Here is a 20,883-nt window from a genome sequence, read left to right as displayed (position 1 = left end):
GGGACCCCCGAGGGTCATCTAGTCCAACCCCCTGCAATGCAGGGATCTCAGCTAAAGTTTTTCTGAATGTTTAGTCGGAATCTCCTTTCTTGTAACTTGAAACCATTAGTTTAAGTCCTATTCTCGGGAGCAGGAGGAAAAAAAACTTGTTCTATCTTCCATATAGCCCTTCAGACTTTTGAAGATGGCTGTCATATTCCTCTTAGTTTCATCTTTTCTAGGATAAACATGCCCACCTCCTTCAACCGTTCCTCATAAGGCTTGGTTTCCAGATCCTTGATCATCTTAGTTGCCCTCTTCTGCACACTTTATTCCAAGTGTGGTCTGACCAAGGCAGAAGAGAGTGGGACTTTTACTTCCCTTGATCTGGACACTAGACTTCTGCGGATGCCACTCCCCAAGATGGAAGAACAGAAGCCTCATACCTTCTTCTGGTGCTTTTTCAAAATCTTCACTCCATGTCTGCCCTGTTAATGGAAGCTTAGTTTGGTCTCCTCCTTAAACAGAGAACATCTGGTTTGAATTGCAGCACTTGGAATAAATCAACAACTGAAAGTGTAAAGAGATATCAGCTCCCAAAGCTAGGGCCAAGTGAATGTACAGAATATGCAGCTGGAGGAGATCTCTTGATAAGAGGCAGAGGCAGAGTCCTGAACTCAAATCTTAGTGCTGAAATCCACATCCCTCTCCGGGAAAAGGTCCTCAGAGCTTTCTCTTTCTCGCCATGCAGCTGTAGGGAGAGGCTGCAGGGGCTGTGCTCCCCAAAGCACAGGCTCCATCTTTGAGCTAAACCACCTGTTTTGTAATCTAGAAGTATATTTGGCCTGAATATTTCACTGCTATTTTGTGCTTGAATTGAGCCTGCAGCTTTATGTAAATAAACAATATTTTTATTTTCTTGCATTACAGACTTCTGTGTTCTTACTTTGTTTAAAGGGTTAGGTCCTGCGTTTTGAGTTTTTGGCCACCAGGCGGTGGTGTTGCACCACCTGGCAAGCGCATGATGACGTCTCCAATTGTAAAGGGATCCCCACCCCCACGCCACATCAATCCCACAGCAGAACAGTGGTTGGGCAGTGAAGATTTTCATTCTGAAGTTTAAGTTTGAAGTACATTTGAATTTGGCAGATTTTTCTCAATTTCCGAATTTTGAGAATTTTTCCAGCTTTGGATTTTTTGAGCTAGTGAGAATTTCATTTCTGAGGCAAACCTTAAACTGTCCATTCTTACAGAGGACGACAGGGTCCAGTGGAGAAGATTAGAAGCAAGATTATTTCAAATAAACACATTTTTCAATACATAAGAGGAAGGAGGTGAGAAGCCACAGCAGGAAAAGAGAAATGGAATGGACAGAATGATATGGCAGTATCAGTTGTCTTGGACAATATTTCAGATTTCAAATGATTCAAACAAAGAAAGGTGAAACTGCTGTTCATATTCTTAATAATCTGGAGACTGCAAGAGATTTCATAGATCATGGATGAAAAATCTATTCCCTCTCATTCTTTTTTTCTCTTCCTACTTCCTGGAACAAGGAAAGAAGGAGCCATGCAGTCATGGCTCCCTGCAAGTGAACAGAACCTTCTAGAATGAGGTTTTACAGCTTGCATCTTTGCTAACCTAAAGACAACATGATCTTTTTTACAAGGAAACCAAGTTATTTCCTTGGGTTTTTTATTGTTTTATTGCCAAGCATGGAGACTTGTTTCCTGAACTTCAGACACTCTGTGAGTAAAATTTAGACATTTGCAGAGCTACATGTCTGTGATTTATTCTAGCCTAAGCATTTCATGGGGAGCATTTGTTTAAAGTTGGAGGAGGGCAGATGAAGATCTAAGTTTTAATGTGCTTGGTCGCGATTGCCATTGTGCTTAACTCTGCTACTGGAGAGTAGGCATCTGTCTTCCAAACCTAAAACCTCTCTCTCCAAAAAGAATGTGAAGTACTAGCTGAGAATTGCAAATTCACTGGTGTTATGATTCATTCAGATTGCAGAATGTATTCAGCACTGAGGTCTTGGGTGTGTGCATGCAAACCCTGTGTACCTTGGAGATGAAAGACGTTGTTGCTTTAAAAAAAACATACTCTGAAAGTCCCTCTCCTAATGCAAGCATTGCCAGGGGGCGGGGGTGATATTGCTGATTGCTGAAGGGTTGGGGCTTTGGTAAATGCAGGATCAGGGCCGTGGTGGCTACTCAGCCACAAGCCTCTGAGGCTTTCCTGTGTCATTCTGAGAAACCTTTTCCCCCTCTCCAACGTCACATCAGATACAAGGGAGTCTTGGCTATGACTCATCTCACTTCTCTTGCAAACTACCAGAAAAAGACGCAAGACCCTCCTCGGCTGTTGCAGCCAAGATCCTCTTCTACAGAAAAGGAAGCAACCATGATAAAAATGTGCGCACACCTATCAGCAAGGGTCTGTTTGAATAAAACCTGCCAATCCCAAGAAGCCAATGAGAGTTTTTAGCATCTTACTGAATGACTGCTTTGAAAGCCATTGATGCACACTAAGCCCTCCTTCATTTTCAGAGAGGATTATCAACACTGTTAATAATCACCATTGCTGAGTGAAACCTCCAGCTCCAGAGGAAGTCTACCTGTGAGTACCATTTGTGGGAGAGCAGCAGCAACAGAAGCCTTGGTGGCTTTCCTGTTCTGCTTGAGGGTTTAGCAGAGGTACCTGGCTAGCTGCAACAGGAAGTCAGGGGCCAAACCTATGTTCTGTTCTGGAAGGGCTCTTTCCCCAAAAAACATTTTAAATCTTTGTTTTATATTCAGCAAGCACAGCAACATCAGAAATACGTACCAAATACATGTATTGTTTTAATACACAAACTGAAAAAACTAAAGAATTATTACATTTAATGACATATGATTAAAGAGGATTGAGTCTGCTTTAAATCAGTCATCGCCAGCCTGGTGCCCTCCAGGTGCCTTGGACTACAACTCCCAGGAGCTGCAGCCAGCCTTCGGGGGGGGGGACTGGAAGTTGGAGCCCAGCAAAATATGGCCTGACAGACCCTCCCGGGCGAGGTGTGCCAATGGGCCAGCTCAGGACACTTTCAATAGCCATGGCTTTTGGTAAAAGAAATCCAAGTCCCATAAAATAAATGCACATACATCAGTGCACTGATACACATCCACAAAAACACAAACCCACACATGAGTTTGCAAACCCTCACCATCCCTTCAACAGTGGCGCTCTGAATTGGCACATTCTCCTGTGTAACTAACCAGGGGTGCCCGCTTGAATAAAATATTGGGGAGGGGGCAGGTAAGCCCCCCTGCATAATTGATCACATGACATGGCCACACCATTTGAACGGCAATGCCCGTCAACTTTGGGGGTGACCCCCTCAATTATTTTATTGGAGGGCTGAAGGGACCTTGGCCCCTAGGAGTTGGCTCCTAGACTCAGTACAAAGGACAGCTCCCAGAATCATTTGGGGGAGCCATGACTCTTCAGAGGAGTATCAGACAGGGGGTGAGAGAGAAATGGCCAAGGCCCCCTTGGCCACCTGACCCCACCGTGACACAGAAACAGCCTTGCTCCCACTTTGACGCCACCAACGCACTTTCATTTCTGCTACACAGCTCCTGGTTCCCCTTCTGCTCCGTCTCCACTCTTGAAGGGAGAACAGAAAGCGCAGGCCTGGAAGAGATGTCTGTCGTCTCACTTGGCCCCAGGCTAGCTTTGCTTTGTTCGGCCACCCTGAGCCATCCCTCCCCACAGGCCTCACAATTGATTGCCTTGGGACTTTGCCGCTGTCCCCAACAACCCCGTAACTTTTGATCTTGGCAGGAAGAGCCCAGAATCGATATGTGGGAGAGGGAGGAGGAGCTGACGGGTCTCAAACCCTCGGGGAGTTAGGGACTTCCCTGCATGTGAAGACAGGCTCTGGCGGATTGAGCAGAGGAGACCAAGAGTGGGTCCAATGGTCGAGAAAGCGGTTTCTGCCCATGCCATAGAGGGAAGTGAGGGGCAGATGGGGCTCGTCCGCCTGGGAAAGGAGCCCATCTAGCAGAAGGAAAACTCTTAAACCTTCACCGCCTGGCAGGATATCTTCAGGAGAAGAAAAGGCTCAGGAGAAAACCCTCCACAAATCCAGGGTGGAGACTCTAAGGCAGAGGGTGCCTGGTTTGCCTCCTACTGGCAACTCGTGTGGCCAAGCTGGTGCCAAATGTCGGGCTGTGCTTTCCTTTGGTGAGGCCGGGGGGGGGGGCGTATTGTAGACTGGGCAGCCCCCCCCCAACACACTGCCCAGGTTTGCACCCAGGGAGGTCACTTGGTTGTTCCTCACACAGACGAATGCAAACAACATTGCAGTAATATATAAAGTATAAAGCTTTGTATAAAGTAGTATAAAGCTTTTGTGTCAGGATCAAGTAAACAGGTACCTTATTTTTGTTGGTTCATTGCCCCCCCCCTTCTCCTAAGGGTTCACAATGTAAAATTACAATATAAAAAATACAAAACACATAAAAACAAAAACAACCCAATAATCCCCCCTTCCACACCACCTTTAAAAGTGCATCGGATGTCAGTCACCCAAAGGTCTGGTTAAAGAGGAATGTTTTTGTTGGCTGCCTAAAGATGTATAATGAAGGCACCAGGTGAACACCTCTGGGGCAAGCGTTCCAAATGGGGAGCCACCACAGAAAAGGCCCACTCTCGTGTTGTTGCCCTCCTGACCTCACAGGGAGTGAGCACAGATTATGATCTCATATGGAAACAGGCGGTCCTTGAGGTCTTGCAGTCCTGAGCCGTTTAAGGCTTTATAGGTCAAAACCAGCACTTTGAATTGGCCCAGAAACTAACTGGTAGCCAGTGCAGTTGGACCAGGATCGGTGTAAGATGCTCAAACCGTCTTGCTCTGGTGAGCAACCTGACCACTGAATTCTGCACCAGCTGAAGTTTCCGAACCGTCTTCAGAGGCAGCCCTACTTCAGTAATCTAACCTTGAGGGCACCAGAGCATAGACAACAGGAGTTAGGCTATCCCTGTCCAGGTAGGGGCGTAGCTGGGCCACCAGCCGAAGCCGAAGGAAGATACTCCGGGCCACTGAGGCCACCTGAGCCTCGAGGATCCAGGGGGACCCCCAGGAGATTTGTTAGGGAATCAGTCAAGAGAGGTGATTAAGTAGGGATGAACTCCCTGTGGGGGTTTTATTTTAAAAAGGAAACTAGCTTTTGACTGGCTTTATACTGAACTGAAAGCTGAAACTTGGACTGAAGCCTGTTGACTGTAATGCACAAACCACACTTAACAATGTTAAATGACGCCTACACCACCCTTGATCTGGGTTTTTTCCGTTACCTTCCATTTTAAATTGTAAGGTATACTCTAGTTTTTAAATACTAAAGTCCTCTTTCACTGGTTTTAAACAGAACTGAAAGTTGCTTTTTTCCGTTGAGTCCTACCCTTAGGCTTTAAGCTTTCATGTCACTCCTTTCCACCTAAAATACCCAAACTTTTAAAACTGAATAACCTGAACTGGGTTCAACCAGATAGCTAAGTCTACTTTTTCTAATTCTAAGCTGAATATCCCACTAGTTTTGTCTCTTCTGTGTGGAACTATATATTAATCTTTTTTTCTTTTCTTTTCTTTTCTTTTTTTTATTCCCTCCCCAAAATTGGAATTTAATCAAGGCTTCTGTGTTCCTGTGGCCCTTAAAAAGTCCCCTGCTAAGGTAGAGTGAAATCCCACTGTGGTGGAGCTGAAAACTAGGATTCTCTAGACTTGTATCTTTAACTCCTAAGCAATGGGGGGGGGGTCGTTTTTGTTTTTTTTAAACAGATTTTAGTTTCTAGCACAGAGGTCAGCAACCTTTTTCGGCCGTGGGCCAATCCACCGTCCCTCAGACCATGTGGTGGGCTGGACTTTTTTTTTGGGGGGGGGGGAGAATTAACAAATTCCTATGCCCCACAAATAACCCAGAGATGCATTTTAAATAAAAGCACACATTCTACTCATGTAAAAACGCGCTGATTCCTGGACCGTCCGCGGGCCAGACTGATAAGGCAATTGGGCTGCATCCAGCCCCAGGGCCTTAGGTTGCCTACCCCATTCTAGCACACTGCGGTCTTTGACACCCATGAACTCCAGAATAGGGTCCAGATTGTATATATATCTATGTGGTATAGGTTTTTTTGGGGGGGTACACCAAACCCTAGAAATTAATGAATTCTAGGATTGTGATAATTAGGGATGGGAAGGGAGAAATATAAATTGCAGCAGAATTCCTGGGTAGCCTGCCAGGGCCATTAAGGGAACCATAGAGAGCCATTCCGTGCAAGAGAATGTCTTTCTTCCTGTCCTGGGGTATGGACAGAGGGCATGGGGTTTCTTGGAAGAAGAAGGAGAGAGAAGAGCTGAGATCCATCTTTGGAGGGTGCTAGTTGCAGGTTGCCTACATTGCTGCCTCTTGCAACGACCATGTCGTAAGATCTGGACTCTCTCCATGCAGACTGAAGGTGTAATCATATTTCTTATTAATCATATTTCATATGATTTAAGAAAATCATATTTCTTAAAGCCAGATAGTCGCCGCCTTTTCTATTTTCCAAAGGGACACAGACCCTGTGGCGGTGCCTGGGACCCCATGGCTCCTGACACCGCTTGGCAGAGAGAGAGGCAAGCACCTGAGTTTTGTAACAATATATTTGGCCAGACAGACAGTGCATCCTGACTGCATTTTATTAAAGGATGTATTTTCTAATTTTGGATCTCTCATCTGCAGGCATTTCTAAAGCATGCCTCAGGAAATGTGAACTTAGAAAGGAAAGGAACCCCCAATATTGAGAATGCCAAAAAACCAAGATTCCTTATGCATGAACTTAGAGCCACTTCTGTATTTCAATATATTTCATCATTTGAAATACACATTATCTTTAGGACCCACATCCAGACCCCAAACACATTCAAAATTCATTCAAGAAGTCCAAAGAAATACTAGGTTGTAAACACACCAAAAACACCACAGGAAATAAACTGACTTAGCTTTCTCTAGATTTCATTAATGTGACACTATCTTTGCCTTCCTGTATGTTTCACTCCCCGATTTACAGCTGAAACTTCACAAGATCAAACTAGTCCATCTGTGGGGAGCCAAGGGGGCCGTGGCTCCTTATCTCCAGTAAGGGCAAGAGGGAGAGCAAAATCCATAGTCTGGCATGGCTGGCAAATTCTCTCTGCTTGATCCCCTCTCTGCAAAATAGTGCTTCTTAGCACAATCCTTTGGCATGCCACTGTTTATCGGCAGAGATAGAGCTCACTCACATTTCAGCCTGCGGTGGGTGAATCACATGGAGGGAGCAGCCCTCCCCAGGGGGATAAACATCTGATTTCAGCTGTGCGTAATGGGTGCTTGGCTTGGGTGCCCCAGGATTAGACTGTCCCTAAGAATGCCATACAGCAGTCAGAGAGGTTTGCAGAAGACACACTTTTGTTAAATGAAAACTTACAGGATTGCTCCTGCGGGACATGCGCTGATTGGAAACTGATTCAAATCTTTTCCAAGTGCAAACAGTATTTGCACTGTTTATTTCCTTGTCTGCAATCCCACATTATTTGTGCTTGTTGATAATCCTAACATTTTTGGTTTAGTAAAAAACAAATTGTGTGTTTGTAGCAGTATGGTTTAAAAAATGTGGACATGAAAGTTGGGGGTGGGGTAAATGTCTGCAGAAATCTTCCTATATCAGATGGGTAACTGAATCAAGTGGTCAGCCGTTGCAGTGGGAGCCCAGCATCCTTTACCCCCCCCCGCCCTATGACTAGCAAACCTGAAGCAAAAGAAACTAGTACTTGTTCATCAAAGTGCAGGACTTAGACAGGTGGCAGGTCAGAAGCCTTATCCTGCCTGGCACATCCTTTTCTTAGGTAGACTGCAAGTGATAGGTTGCCGGGGGAAGTCAATAATTCGTTCATGGCTTCTTTGGGCCAGGTGAAGCAGCAGCCTCAGGCAGTGAGAGATGTTGGTGGGGACACAGTGTGCCCCACAGCCTGCCCTCCTGCCCCAACTAGCTCCTTTCAGGTGTGGCAGAGGATGTGGCCTCCTTGCCCAGGTGAGACTAAGATTAAATTCTCTGCTCCCCTTGCTGCTGTTTGGGGAATAAGGAGGTTGGCAGCGGCTCCTTTCTCTTAGGCAAGATAATGTCTGGGGCTGACCCTGTTGTTTCTGGATACAGGATCATCTTCTGAAGAGAAAAATGTAAACTAGAGGAGGGGGACAGAACTTTCCTCACCTGTTTAAATGTAACTGGCAGTTTTGAGTCAGAGAAATAAAAAGTCACGTTTTGGGCTCTGCTAGGCGACTGGCAGTCTCCCTGGAGATCTGCTGTGAGGGGTCTTGGTTTTCTGTGTGAGTGCAAAATCCGTGCCACCACACCGTTGTAAATTAGGGCTGCCATGTTACAAAAAGTGAAAATGAGCATCTTCTTTTTATTGCCAACCCCACTTCCCAGTTGGGTTGCCAACCAATTTTTTAAAATTCCGCTACTTTCTACGGACGAATCCCTGATGTGTCAGGGAAATTCCGGACAGTGGTCTCCTTCCAAGGAAACTACACTTTGCTAAGTGCTTCGCCTGTTGAACTGCTCACCACTGAGAGATGTGTCGTGAGTGTAGCAGAACATATATTTTAAAGATAGCTCTGGATGGAGTAGATCTGGCATGAAAGTGCTTCACATTGTAAAACACAACTCTGGTGAACGTGAGGAGTTTCTAGAAAGAACCAGAGAACCATATTAATGCTCCGGCAAGAAGCTGTTCAGAGTCAAGTTGTCCATATCCGCCTCTGATCCATTCTCCCCAAGCATCTTTACCCTTTTCACCCTGGGGTGCCTCCCTCCGGCCTCCTCTGCTTCTTCAGCAGCTAGCAGGGATGAGATGCACACCATCTCTGTGTGGTTGCGATCATTCATTTTGTAGGCCCGTTTCTGGCGCCAGAGCATGGTCGCGAGGACACCAGTGGCCACTATGAAAATGCCAGCAATGAGGGCCAGGATGAAGATCCACAGTAAACACTTCCCTACCAAGATGGTGGTGCCACTGAGAGGTGTCACTGAGCGGGGCTTCTCCTTGGTGGTGGTGATGGTGGCTGAGATAGTAACCTTTGCTATGAAGGAAGGTTTGGTTGTGCCAACGGCTTGCCTCAGCTTCGCTGTGGAAACATCTGAACTGCCCACCATGGACTGAGAACTTGTCACATCATCCAACAATGGCCAGTCGGTGGTGGGGCTTGGCTTCTCAGTCGAGTGAGGAAATTTCACCTTTCCCTTTGCTATGAAGGAAGGTTTGGTTGTGCCAACGGCTTGCCTCAACTTCGCTGTGGAAACATCTGAACTGCCCACCATGGACTGAGAACTTGTCACATCATCCAACAATGGCCAGTCGGTGGTGGGGCTTGGCTTCTCAGTCGAGTGAGGAAATTTCACCTTTCCCTTTGCTATGAAGGAAGGTTTGGTTGTGCCAACGGCTTGCCTCAGCTTCGCTGTGGAAACATCTGAACTGCCCACCATGGACTGAGAACTTGTCACATCATCCAACAATGGCCAGTCGGTGGTGGGGCTTGGCTTCTCAGTCGAGTGAGGAAATTTCACCTTTCCCTTTGCTATGAAGGAAGGTTTGGTTGTGCCAACGGCTTGCCTCAACTTTGTTGTGGAAACATCTGAACTGCCCACCATGGACTGAGAGCTTGTCACATCATCCAACAATGGCCAATCGGTGGTGGGGCTTGGCTTCTCAGTCGAGTGAGGAAATTTCACCTTTCCCTTTGCTATGAAGGAAGGTTTGGTTGTGCCAATGGCTTGCCTCAACTTCGCTGTGGAAACATCTGAACTGACCACCATGGACTGAGAGCTTGTTCCTCCAACCAACAGTTTCTCAGGGACCCCTAAAACCATCATTGTTTCTTGGAGGGCAGTAACAACCTTTTCTGTCTCAGTAGGCATAGATTGAGGTACAGTTTTGCCCACTGTGGGAGCAAGACGGCGGACACGGGGCACTGGAGCATGAGAGCTTTTTGTGGTACTTAAATGGATTATTTCTTTGGTGGTGCCAACTTCTGTGGATAGTTTCCCAAAGGTATCTAGAGTTGTTGTGGCATTAGTAGGCACTTCAGCAGTGGCACCGCTGTAATTTTCCCCAAGAGATGTATGACTCTCTGCTGCAGCCTCTGCGACTGTGAGACTTTTCCTGGCTTGTTCTGCGGTGGCCGCAGGAAGGTTCTTACAGCTACCATCCTTCTTTCCGCAAGGTAACTGGGGGGATTCCTGGCCATCATCTCCTGCTCTCTTCCACACCGCCTGTCCTGGGGAAGCGAACTGAGAGCCTGTGTTGGCAGGGAGGTTGTATGACTCCACATCCTCAACAGCAGCGCCATCTTGCATAAGGAGTCTTAAGGTTGGGAGCCTGAAACTGCCAGCTGTGAGGAGACTCCAGAGAACCATCCAGAGGGAGAGCCAGAAGGGAGCCATTTTACCTGGGGTGGGTGGAGAAAGGGAGCCAAATACACATATTAATATTTGTCCACAAGTCTCAAACCCCCCACCTCCCTCCACCTTACACCTCAAAATGGCTGCCACAAGAGACTCTTGGTTAAGTATTGGGGGCAACAGGGGTGCCATTTGGGGCTGTTATTGAGGGGTCTTCGCCCCTCTTCTAAAGGCTCAGGCAGAGCATTGTCTGTCTTGGCTACTTTTTAATTTGTTTGTAACATTTAATAACCCACCCTTCTGCCCTATCCTGGGAGAAAGTAGAGGTGGGGGGGGAAAGATCTGATATCAGTACATGGCAGCCGACTCACAAGAGCCAAGGGGAACAGCAAGCATCAATCCTAACATTATTAAAGGACTGAAAGGGTTAAAATTAAGGAAAGGAAATGGCCCCTGGTGCCCAGTGCCAACCAGCAGTAGATTCAGGGTCAGGCAAGTCTCTCTGGAGAGAACAGCATAAGTGGGGGGCATTTTTCAATTCTCTAAATCATTTCGCTTCAGACAATTAAGATGTTTCCATCATGTCACCCGTGCAAACTCTTCAGCATGGCACCACGCGTTGCAGGCCAGGTGCCCCCACATGCAGTCTGGCCACTGCAATCTGCACCCGCTGGGCCTTCTGCACCGGCCCCAAGGGCAGCACCACATAGAGCACATTGTAGCAATCCAGCCTCGAGTTTGCCAGCGCATGCGCTGCAGCCACTCTGCAACACAAGCTTAAATGCAAGCACATCATGAGTTGCTGCCACTGCAAATCTGTTAGGCTTTGAGATGCCATGAGGCTTTGTAGCACCTAAATTAGCTGGGATGCCCAAAGCAGGAATGAAAGTTTGTGCATGTCTAGAAGCAGAGCGGTCTCTTGCCCATTTCCTGTGTCAATTAATACACACTAAAGCGCTTTCAGGAAGGGCAGCAAGCAAACCACAAATGCTTACGTATTTTTCTCTTGCAACTGAGCCCAGCCCTAAAGCGAAATGGTTGCTGGGTGGTGGTTGTTTATGGTTTTTTAAGGTTAAGGGAGGCCAGATTGGGAAATAAATTACTTATGTCCAATGTACAGTGAATGTCTGATGTAGATTTTTTCAATTTTGTTCTGTATGGGACAATGACAATAAAGATTATTGTATCGTACTCCTCCTGCATGAAGAAGATGCGTGAGGAGCCTTCCTGCCTGCCCGTCAGGGACCCCTTGCAATCTTAAATCGACAAGGATGGCGGAGGAGGGGAAGAAGCAGACAAACAAGTATGAATGTGAATAAATTCTGCTCCGTGCATTTAAATTGGGTTTACTTAGAAATCCCCTACCATGAACTCAAGTGCCCCCGCAATGACACGGGAGAGGTCAAACTGGCGACTTGTGTCCTCTTGCACGGCTCTTTTTACTGAAATCTATACATAATCTTCATTGAACCCATTTTATCAAATATGTCAGGAGAATCAGATGCTTTTGATGTCATTTCATTGCTTTCAAGTCAAAATGCATCTATAACCTTCAGTGTGGCCAAGTTGTTGCAGCAAGCAAAACTCGCCAGCAACTGACCTCAGAGACATTCTGTAATTCTCCTCTTTGGAGTTTATGACAAGTCTATAAGTTTGAAGATGTTGCTGCCCATTTTATTTTATTCTATGCTACTTTTATTTCATTTCACCCTACTATACACATCTAGATAAAGTGTTTCAAGTGCTTAATTTAACTTTCTGTCAGTCTACTGTTGAAATGCACTCAAACTCTGCCAGTGGGATTTTGTTCTGTTTTGTTAATCTTTAAGAGCAAGCATTGTCCAGGGGAAAGTCAAAGAGTAGACCATATGAGTTACTGTCAGCCCTGAGGCTGAATCTCTGAGTGAGGCTCTCACTGGTCCCTCTGGGTTTGGACATCTCCTCAAAACAAGCTGCTCCGCAGTTCAGCTTTGGGCCACCCTCTTTCTTCTGACCCCCAAATGCAACTTCATCACCCCACCCCAAATATACATACCCTGAACGCAGAACAGCCCAGTGAAGAGAGGGAGGCAGCTTCCTTTGTCCACAGAGCCAGGGGAGACGGCAGTTGTACAGACAGGACATGCAGCGGGTGCGAAAGGGACTGAACTTGGCAAATGTCTGTGGCTTCAGGCTCCAAAAAAGAGAGAAGCAACCACCCACTTCCATGCGCACACATCCATTTGTCTTACCTGCTGCGGGGCAAAACAGGAAACCTTCCGTGAGGCAGTACGAGAAAGAGGTGAAATCGGAAGAGTTGTGGTGGTTTTGGAGAACACACATGATGCCGCTTCCTCTTCTTTGGCGGGGGGGGGGCAGTGTGCAACAGCGGGAGGTGGGGCTATGGGCCCTACATTTGCTCTGCCTGGGGACCTGAAGAAGAAAGACCAGGCCTCCGGATGCTGGGCTTTTCTTTAAGGACCTTCTGCGTTTGCCTCCTCGAGAGAAAGGGAGGAAGGGGACAATTCAGGACTCATTTACATTTACTGTACTTATTTGTTTTAATATAAAAATTGGCCTGTGATTGTTCCACCACCATGTGATGTCCCTTCCGCTCATTTCCAACTTCAAAAGGGAAATCTACTAGGGACTGTTAGGATACAGTTCCCTTCCACCTTAAAAGGGTCAGGCATGACTGTTGTGTATCACATGCCTGTTTACGTCCAGCACAGTCTGCTGGGAACTTCCCTTGTATGTTGCTTTTGTGTTACTGCTGCTTTGCTGGACACGGAGGCAAGCAGACATGTTTTCTTATGTTCCTGAGCTATGCTGAATAAAATGCTGTACGTTTTGCTTGCACATCTCTCTCTGTGCCTTTTCTACTGTGAGGTGTTTTACACACTCTGATGACAGAGCGTGCACGGGTCTTGGAAGGTATCTGAGGCTCGTGTCGCTGACTGACTGGTGCTGTTCCACGGGAGACCAAGATCGTCCCAGCAGTATCCCAACAGGGACGAGGCAGCCCAATGAGAGTTTACTTTGTGGCAACCCATGGCAGGTCTTCCCATGGGGGCTGGTGTCATGTGCAGCCAGGTGAAATTGATCCAGCTGACATATATCTGCTCCAAAAAGACAGTTTATCTCATGCAATACAAAGTAAGAAATCTGGAAAAGTTGGAAACTCTGGTGGAAGACCATTAGTCAGTCTCACTTGGGCTGTGACATTTATATATATATATTGGAGGGTGTTTCCAACTAACTTTTCCTCAGAGTAGGCCCACTCAAATGAGCAGACAGAAGTTATTTATGCCCTTTTGTTTCAACAGGTCTGTTCAGAGGAGGCTTAACATTGGATACAGCCCTCTGTCTTCAAGCATGAGGGCTTTCTGTAGTGTTGCATGAAATGCTGTCATGAAACTCCCTACACTTGTGCAACAAGTCTCACCCAAGGAGCTCCCTATATGTCGTCTTTTGCTCGACTGGCCAGGGTGCTGCAGTGGTTCGTGGCAGACCAGGGTTATGTCCACATAAGGGCTTGAAGCGGAGCAAGGCCCAGTCCTCTTATGAGAATACGAGAATGTAAGCACCTGCTGGATCAGGCCAGTGGACCATCCACTCCAGCATCCTGCTCTCACAGTGACCAACCTGATGCCCGATTCCCTGTGGGAAAGTCGCAAGCAGCACCAAAGTCTCCTGCTGCTGCTGCTTCAGCAACTGGGATTCAGAAGCCTGGCTGCCTCAACTGCGGAGAAAAGCCATCCTGGCTAGTGGCCATCGATAGCCCTCTCCTCCACCATGAATTCGTCAAACCTTTCTTTAAAGACATGGGTGGTCATCTCTGCCTCCTGGGGGAGCTCCATAGTTTCCCTTTGTGCCGCGTGAAGGAGGACTTCATTTTATGTGTCCCAAATCTTTCAACGTTCAGCTTCATTGGATGCTCCAGAGAGTTCTAGTGTCGTGAGAGAGGGAGAAAAACTCTTCTCTCTCTGCTTCCTCTGTGCCAGGCAGCATTTTATAAACTTTTCCCACATCACCTCTTACTTGCCTCTTCTCTAAACTAAAATGCCTGAAGGGAGGCAGCTTGGCAAAGGCATTTAACCGGGCACCGCAGGGGCTGAAGCCCCACCTCTGGGCAGAGAGGGCTTCTGTTGGACCAGGGAGAGCCTCTCTTGGCCGGGTTTCATAGGCAACCGTTAAGTTGCAGGATTGCTGCTGCAAACTTGATGTTAATTGACACCCGCAGATCTCACTGTGCAGGAGGACATAGCTTTCCACCTTAATAAAAGCAACTTCCACACGTGGATTGCTGCTTGTGTCTGCTTTTTGTTGTTGTTTTAAATTGTTTTTATTGAAGATTTTCTTGGGTAACAAAAGTACATACAGTGTCTCTGCTTTCAATGCATAGAGTCCTTTCTACAGATCACTTATATTTGATGTGAGACACTAATGTTACGGACAAGATGAGATGGGAGAAGAGAGAAGGGGAGAGAGAAGGGGGGATATTGAACTTTCGATCTTTTATACGGAGTTCATGAAAGGTTTTTATGTCAGTATCATGTGGGTAGGTTCTTTGCTATTCATTTATTACTTTTGACTGGCTACTTGCTTCCATTGTCTTGATGAGTATATTTCAATATTGTTTTGGGATACCTAAATTTTTAGCACATCGGGTAGTGCCCGTTAGCCTGTCTCACAGAAACCTGCTGAAATTAATGGACATAATGACTAATGGACAATTCTAATGGAGGTACTCTTTGGGTATACCTTATCTTAGGTAGACTTCTTCCAGCGGCGCTGCTACCAGAGGGACTCAGGAGCAGTGGCGGTTTCACAAACGATATATTGCCCAGTGAAACCGCCATCCCACTCGCAGAGGGAGGAAAAAGCTGCGCTGGCAAGGTGCCAATACACCTTGTTCCTTCCTCTGCATCTTTAAGCCACTCGGCTGAGGAGTATGTGGTTGCTACTCCACTCAGCCAAGCAGCTAAGGCAGTGGTGGCAAACCACGTGCCAGGGTGAGCACTCGGCGCCCTCTCTGTGGGCACTTTCACAATCGCCCCAGCAGGGCCATTGCTGGGGGTTGGCAAAGTGGGCAGCCGCTCCCACCCCCACCCCCCCACTGCGGTCCCCAGGACGAAGGCCTGTTAGATACTCTGGGCTTTACGAGGCATCTGACCCTCCCCTGAGACTACTCCAGCTGACGCATCACACACCTACTTCCCAAGCTAAAGCCCCACCTGGGCGATTTCACTATTCAGGTCAACTTTACAAGGTTTCTCCTCCAAGGTTTGTTCATCAAAACTCACCATTTCACAGCACCCCACAAAATGTCCCCTCAGTTCCCTAACCTGCGGGGTCAAGATTTTGCTGTAAATTCCATGTTAATTTGCTGTGTTGGCACTTTGCAATAAATAAGTGGGTTTTGTCTTGCGGTCTTGGCACTTGATCTCTAAAAGGTTCGCCACCACTGAGCTAAGGGATCCCCGGCCCTGGCTCCTGCGCAAGCGGGGAGAGCACCGGGGATGGCTCTGCAGGGAATGGGGAGCCCTCCCGCGCCCCAGCTGAGCTGTACAAACAAGCTGCCTTGTCCCAGCTCGCTTGGCATGGGGCGAAACCGCCTCAGCTCCTGCGGTGAGAGGTGCAGCAATTTCACCCAGCGCCTGGCAGGCTGAGGCCCATGCAGCTTGTTTTTTCAACATTGCGGTGTATCACCAGACCGTGATGTTTGGCTGGTGATATACCACAACATTGAAAAGCTGATATCACCCAGCCCTAGTACACATTATGATTGGTAAACTCACCAGGCCTGATTAATAGACAAGGAGGAAGACATTGTTCCCCAGTAACGATGTGTCATCCCCCTCCGCTCTTGCATTTCCACAGCCACTGTTTTTCAGGGAGGCAGCTTCTGTAGGACTTACAGGAATTTATTTCACAAGCTCTTCAGATGCCACTTCCTGTCTTATTTATGCAAATAGATGATGCAACAGATGTGGGGGGTGGGAGGGATCTCACTCCTGGGCCAGCCCCCATATCTCTTGCTCTCAGGGCAGTGCCGCACTGGTGGCTTACTCTGAAATGGTCAGCAGTTTGCCTGTTGAGAGAATGTGGCTTTTGTGTGTGATTCACAAGCTGTTGTGTGAAACTTTTTCTGCTGGAAGATAGAGATGAACATTCTTTAAACAAATCAATAGCCAAATCATGCTGTGTTCTGCTCTGTAGTGCTTGTTTTCTAGAGAAGAGGCAACAGGTTTTTATGGGTTTGATGATGTTTGGCCCAGTTGAGACCCTAATTGCCACACTTCTGTAATTCCAAGATTGATTGCCTGAGTTACGGACCTTGACAACCAGCGCTATGCCACCTGTGCCTTCCAAATGCTCTCAGGCTCCCCATGTGAGCCACAGGCAGAGATGGCGGGAGATGTGGCCTGTCCACACACAGTGGGTCTCAGGCTCCACAACCCAGTTCTAAACCAAGCACCACCTTTCCCAATGCCCAGTGACTGGTTCTGTGAATTTGGGACCAAATACTGAGGGCTATGGAGCGCACACGACTGCAAACTGAAAGCAACCACCTCCCTTTACCTCTGGTAACTTCCAAGTACAAAATGTGGACTTTTTATTTCCACGTTTCTACACCCCCACAGAAGCTCGGGACCGGAATGTGAAGGCTGCACACAGTACAATGGCTTTGTCCAATGTTGCTGGAAGAGGCAGCATGAGGGAGCTTGTCTTAGGCTAGACAAATTCATGGAGAATATCTAAGGCCTGGTAGAAAGATGGAACCTCCAGGTTCAGAGGAAGTCTATCCCTTCATGCTAGTTGCTGTGGGTTGTGAGTGAGAGAAGGCTGCTCCCCTCATGTTCTGCTTGTGAGCTTCCTAGAGGCTTCTGGCAAACAGGATGACGGATGTGGTCTGATCCAGTGGGGCTCTTCTGGTGTTCTGTGTTAGCCTTGCAGGAGCCATAATGTCTACTTCCAGCATGACATGTGGGGTGAAGCCCACGCTTGGGCTCTTTCGGAGGAAAATAAAAGACGACCACAGAGCGCAACACGGTTTGGGTTTTTGTAATCAATGTTTTTTTTTAATCTCTGAAATTGGAAGCAATTATTTGGACAGAACACTTTGGGCACTCTATAAGAGCGCATCTCTTGAATACCTTTTGCTGGGTCTCGTGGGGGGAATATCACAGCTCGCAAGAAGCTGCAGGCACTGACTCCTTCTGAGCCTGGTTAGGCATCACCAGATCCTTTAAATAAAGACAAGCTACACATCCAAGGAGGCCCTTCTCACGCCCCTCCCTTCAGAAATAAAAGGAGAGAAAAGCGCACCCAGGAAAGCCAGCGCTGCTGTGGGCAGAGGGAAGTAGGAAACTGGGAGGGGACGACACCTGGCGTTTGGAAAGAAAAAGCTCATCTCTCCTCCTCACCAATTTAAAAACAAAAAGGTCTCCAGGACATAAGACTGAAGCAACATTTACAGACGGACAAGGTAATAACCCTTGGGCTGGGGAGCGAGTTCCCTTATTCCTTCTGAAAATTCACACCTCCTCACCAGCCACCGAGCGCAAAACACCCCAAACATCCACTTACCTCAGAACTACCTCAACTACAGACTCCCACCGACACAGTATTTGCCACAATTGCCCTGGTGCTTCTTTCACACACATCCGACCACCTGATCCTGTTCAACAACGCACATCCATCGCCCCAACAGCACATTTGCAGCGAGAGTTAACTCCGCTGTCCCCCGTGACATAATTTCCCACCACAGGCATGAAATATCTTCCCCAGACCACAACATTCTTGTTCTGAGAGGTTTGAACATGCAATTGGGGGGGGTCCCCACCTTAAGACATTCTATCTTCAACTACTGACGGAAAAGACACATTTTGATCCCCAGTGAAGCTGTGCAGGACCGCCATGCCTAAAGGCAGTTTCTTTAGACCAGGTGGGTAGAGAGAGTGGTGTGTGTTTTAAATAAAGAAAAAGGAAAGTATGCAGTACTCAAAAGCTTTTAAAAGAAAGAGCCTTCCAAACGGATCCATTGGCCCACACCACTTTTCCAAGATGCTGGTTTTCCCAGGTGCCAGCTGATCTCAGCACACCTGCAAAACTCGGAAGCCATGGGGGCGAGGGGACAGTGTGAATAATCCTGACTAGCCAAAGCAAATCCAGCACAGCCAACTGCAGACTTTCCTGCAGAGAGTCCCCTCTTGAAGTGATGCTTTAAAGTGCTGCAGCACAAAGCATCAAGGTGACACAGCCATGGATGCAGACTGGCTCTGGGCGTGTTTGGCAGCAGCCTCCAGCTTTGCCCCTAGTATGTGACCATGCCTGTTTGGTATGAAAAAGCCTCACGTTCCCTGTGGGGTGGCAGGAGGAGAGAGAAGAAGGGGCAGAAGACCTCATCCATCCAAGCCAGAAAGACCCACTTCGGATTCTCACAACCAAAAACAGCTAAGGAACTCATACGAAGAGAGACGTGGCCTCTTCTGCTGTGGTTCATGCCCTTTGTGAGCACCTGAGGCCACCCTGGAGCAAGTAGGCCAGGGGCTATTTATGTGCCAATGCTCAGAAACGCCCCTGAGGGGCGGGGGAGAATCCTGCAGCTCTTGTTTACTAGCGATGGAACTTGGCTGCAGCTGATGTTGCAAGAGATTATGGCAGATTCTTAGTGGGGCGAATGTCTTGGAACTTGCTCACTGGAGCAGCTTGTGGGCTTCATCTTCACTAAAGGCAGCCTGGAGGTGGCAAGTGCAGCTTCCAACCTAACAGAGATCAATCAGGTGACCCAGGGAGCCAAAAGGATCCCTACCTGGGCTGGTTCCTCCAGTCCAATGCTCTTCCCAGGCATTGACTGAGCTGCTCAGACTGACTCCCTGTCTGCCTCCAAGGCACTGTGACAATCAAGGAGTGGTTGCCCTGCACCACCGAGATCAAGGGGGTGTCCTGGGACAATCAATTTTGGACTGAAAATCCTCAAGGGACAGGATAGATACTGTACTTAAAAGCACACACACACACAATTCATTTCAGAAGACCTTAGTGGCAAGAACGAGGAAACCCTGGCCGGACCCAACTATGAAAGTTCTAGACACAGGATGGAAGGAAGAGCAGAGAATATTCCCAGAGGGCAACTCAGCTGCTTGCACAACTTAATGGTTGGTTGTCTGTCATTCTTAAAACTTTATATATAGATGATAAATAGAACAAATATGGGAAGGGAAACATGGACCCAAAATTAGCAACCACCACGACATGCCAGGTTTTGACACTATTAAGATTAAACCAGAAACACAATGTAAGTTTGAATAATGGCAACACAGACTTCAATACTCAGCCCTGGAAAAAGCATTCAGTCCCTGTGATGGTATGGAGGGGAGGGGAGAAGAATGGATATCAGGGGTTTGGGATGCATTTGTAAGAGGTCAGAGAGCTGAAATTATTTTCAAGGTTGGATCTTTCAGACATGGCAGTGGACCCACCACTTCAACTGTTCAAAGATTAAAAGGCTTACACAAAATTCCTTTGTTCTCTGAATGGCACATATACACACAAAGCAATGTTCCTTTAGATTAAAAATGCAAAAATACTGCAAAATAATAAAAAGGGGGGAAATCATGACTTTAAAGTTTTTTTAAAAAAAGGAATTTCTAAAAGGATTTTTTTAAAAAAACGACGTAATTTTGGTCCTGAATCCTAGGAAGTCTGACAGATTGGCTCCTCACTGGAGAGGTGGAATGGTTGGCTTTCAGATCAATGAGAGGAAACAGGTCACAACAGCAGCAGTTTTGAAATGGCCACACAGTCACCAAGAACATCAGGAAATTAAAAAAAAAAAATCACTAAAAAGGTTTGGCTTCAAATTGGCTTCAGCTGGCGCTTGTGAATTTGGGAGGAGAAAGTCTTGACTGGGAAGCGCCCAAGGTGGTTGTGCTGGGGCAGCTTTGGAAAATGAACGCCCACCCCAATGGCAGTGACTTCCCCCAGCCCCCATCCTGCAGTCGGCTCACAGCTTGAGTTCTGCTTCCTTCCGTCCTTCCTTCCTTCCCCGGGCCCCCAGCCACTGGGCTCTCAGACTGCAATCTTCGCCATCTGCTGTTCTAACTTGGAAATGCGCTCGTCTTGGTGGGCGATGGTGCCTTTTAGAGATTTGAGCTCTTTCAAAATTTCATCCAATTTGGCTTCGTTTTGCTACAACAGTGAGAAAGAGAGACAGAAATGGAAAACAGTGAATACTAGAATAATAATGGGAGGAAGAAATCCCACGCAGAAATAGAGTGGAAGACTACCAACACATGCAATTTGTTCACACGGCAAGAAGGCTGGATTGCACCAACACTGATCTAACCCCACGAGAAGAAGCCGAGGTTTCAGCACAGAGCAAAGGAAGCTGCCATATTCCAGGCTGGACCATTACACTATCTAGCCTTAGACTGCCTCCTCTGACTGGCAGTGGCT

At 47.3% G+C, this 20,883-nt stretch overlaps 2 protein-coding genes and 1 long non-coding RNA gene across 5 annotated transcripts in view; 1 reads left to right on the top strand and 2 right to left on the bottom strand.

The window, feature by feature from the left end:
• The first annotated feature begins 926 nt into the window (after nt 1-926).
• On the top strand, nt 927-19,432 carry LOC308572518. The gene is made up of 2 exons (XR_014001796.1): nt 927-1,727; nt 13,746-19,432. It is a non-coding gene; the product is annotated as an uncharacterized lncRNA (long non-coding RNA).
• Nucleotides 6,836-12,819, bottom strand: SELPLG (selectin P ligand). Of its 2 annotated transcripts, none has more exons than XM_081168525.1 (2): nt 12,476-12,819; nt 6,836-10,487 (listed from the first exon to the last, which is right to left on the bottom strand). In XM_081168525.1, exon 2 carries the CDS (start codon nt 10,480-10,482, stop codon nt 8,752-8,754), a length of 1,731 nt encoding a protein of 576 aa, XP_081024651.1. In that variant the 5' UTR covers nt 10,483-10,487; nt 12,476-12,819; the 3' UTR covers nt 6,836-8,751. The 2 variants fall into 2 exon arrangements, with proteins under 2 accessions (XP_081024651.1, XP_081024650.1); XM_081168524.1 differs by having other exon boundaries at nt 12,672-12,813.
• Nucleotides 17,477-20,883, bottom strand: part of CORO1C (coronin 1C) — a 92,461-nt gene continuing 89,054 nt past the window's right edge. For both annotated transcript variants that reach the window (XM_081168565.1, XM_081168564.1), the window contains exon 11: nt 17,477-20,616. In XM_081168565.1, the coding sequence (XP_081024691.1) occupies nt 20,497-20,616 (120 nt within the window). In that variant the 3' untranslated portion in view covers nt 17,477-20,496. The remainder of the gene's footprint in view (nt 20,617-20,883) is intronic.

The sequence above is a fragment of the Podarcis bocagei genome (assembly GCF_964188305.1).
Source record: "Podarcis bocagei genome assembly, chromosome: 13".
In the NCBI taxonomy this organism is placed as follows: Eukaryota; Metazoa; Chordata; class Lepidosauria; order Squamata; family Lacertidae; genus Podarcis; species Podarcis bocagei.
Note: the sequence above shows the minus strand (reverse complement) of the source record. Positions and strands in the feature narration are given on the sequence as shown.

Bases quoted from the DNA above. Each gene is read 5' to 3' on its own strand.
- SELPLG (XM_081168524.1), bottom strand. From the start codon at position 12,762: ATGTGTGTTCTCCAAAACCACCACAACTCTTCCGATTTCACCTCTTTC. The intron at 10,488-12,671 runs GTAAGACAAATG...CACCCACCCCAG, and splicing joins CCTGTTTTGCCCCGCAGCAG to GTAAAATGGCTCCCTTCTGG.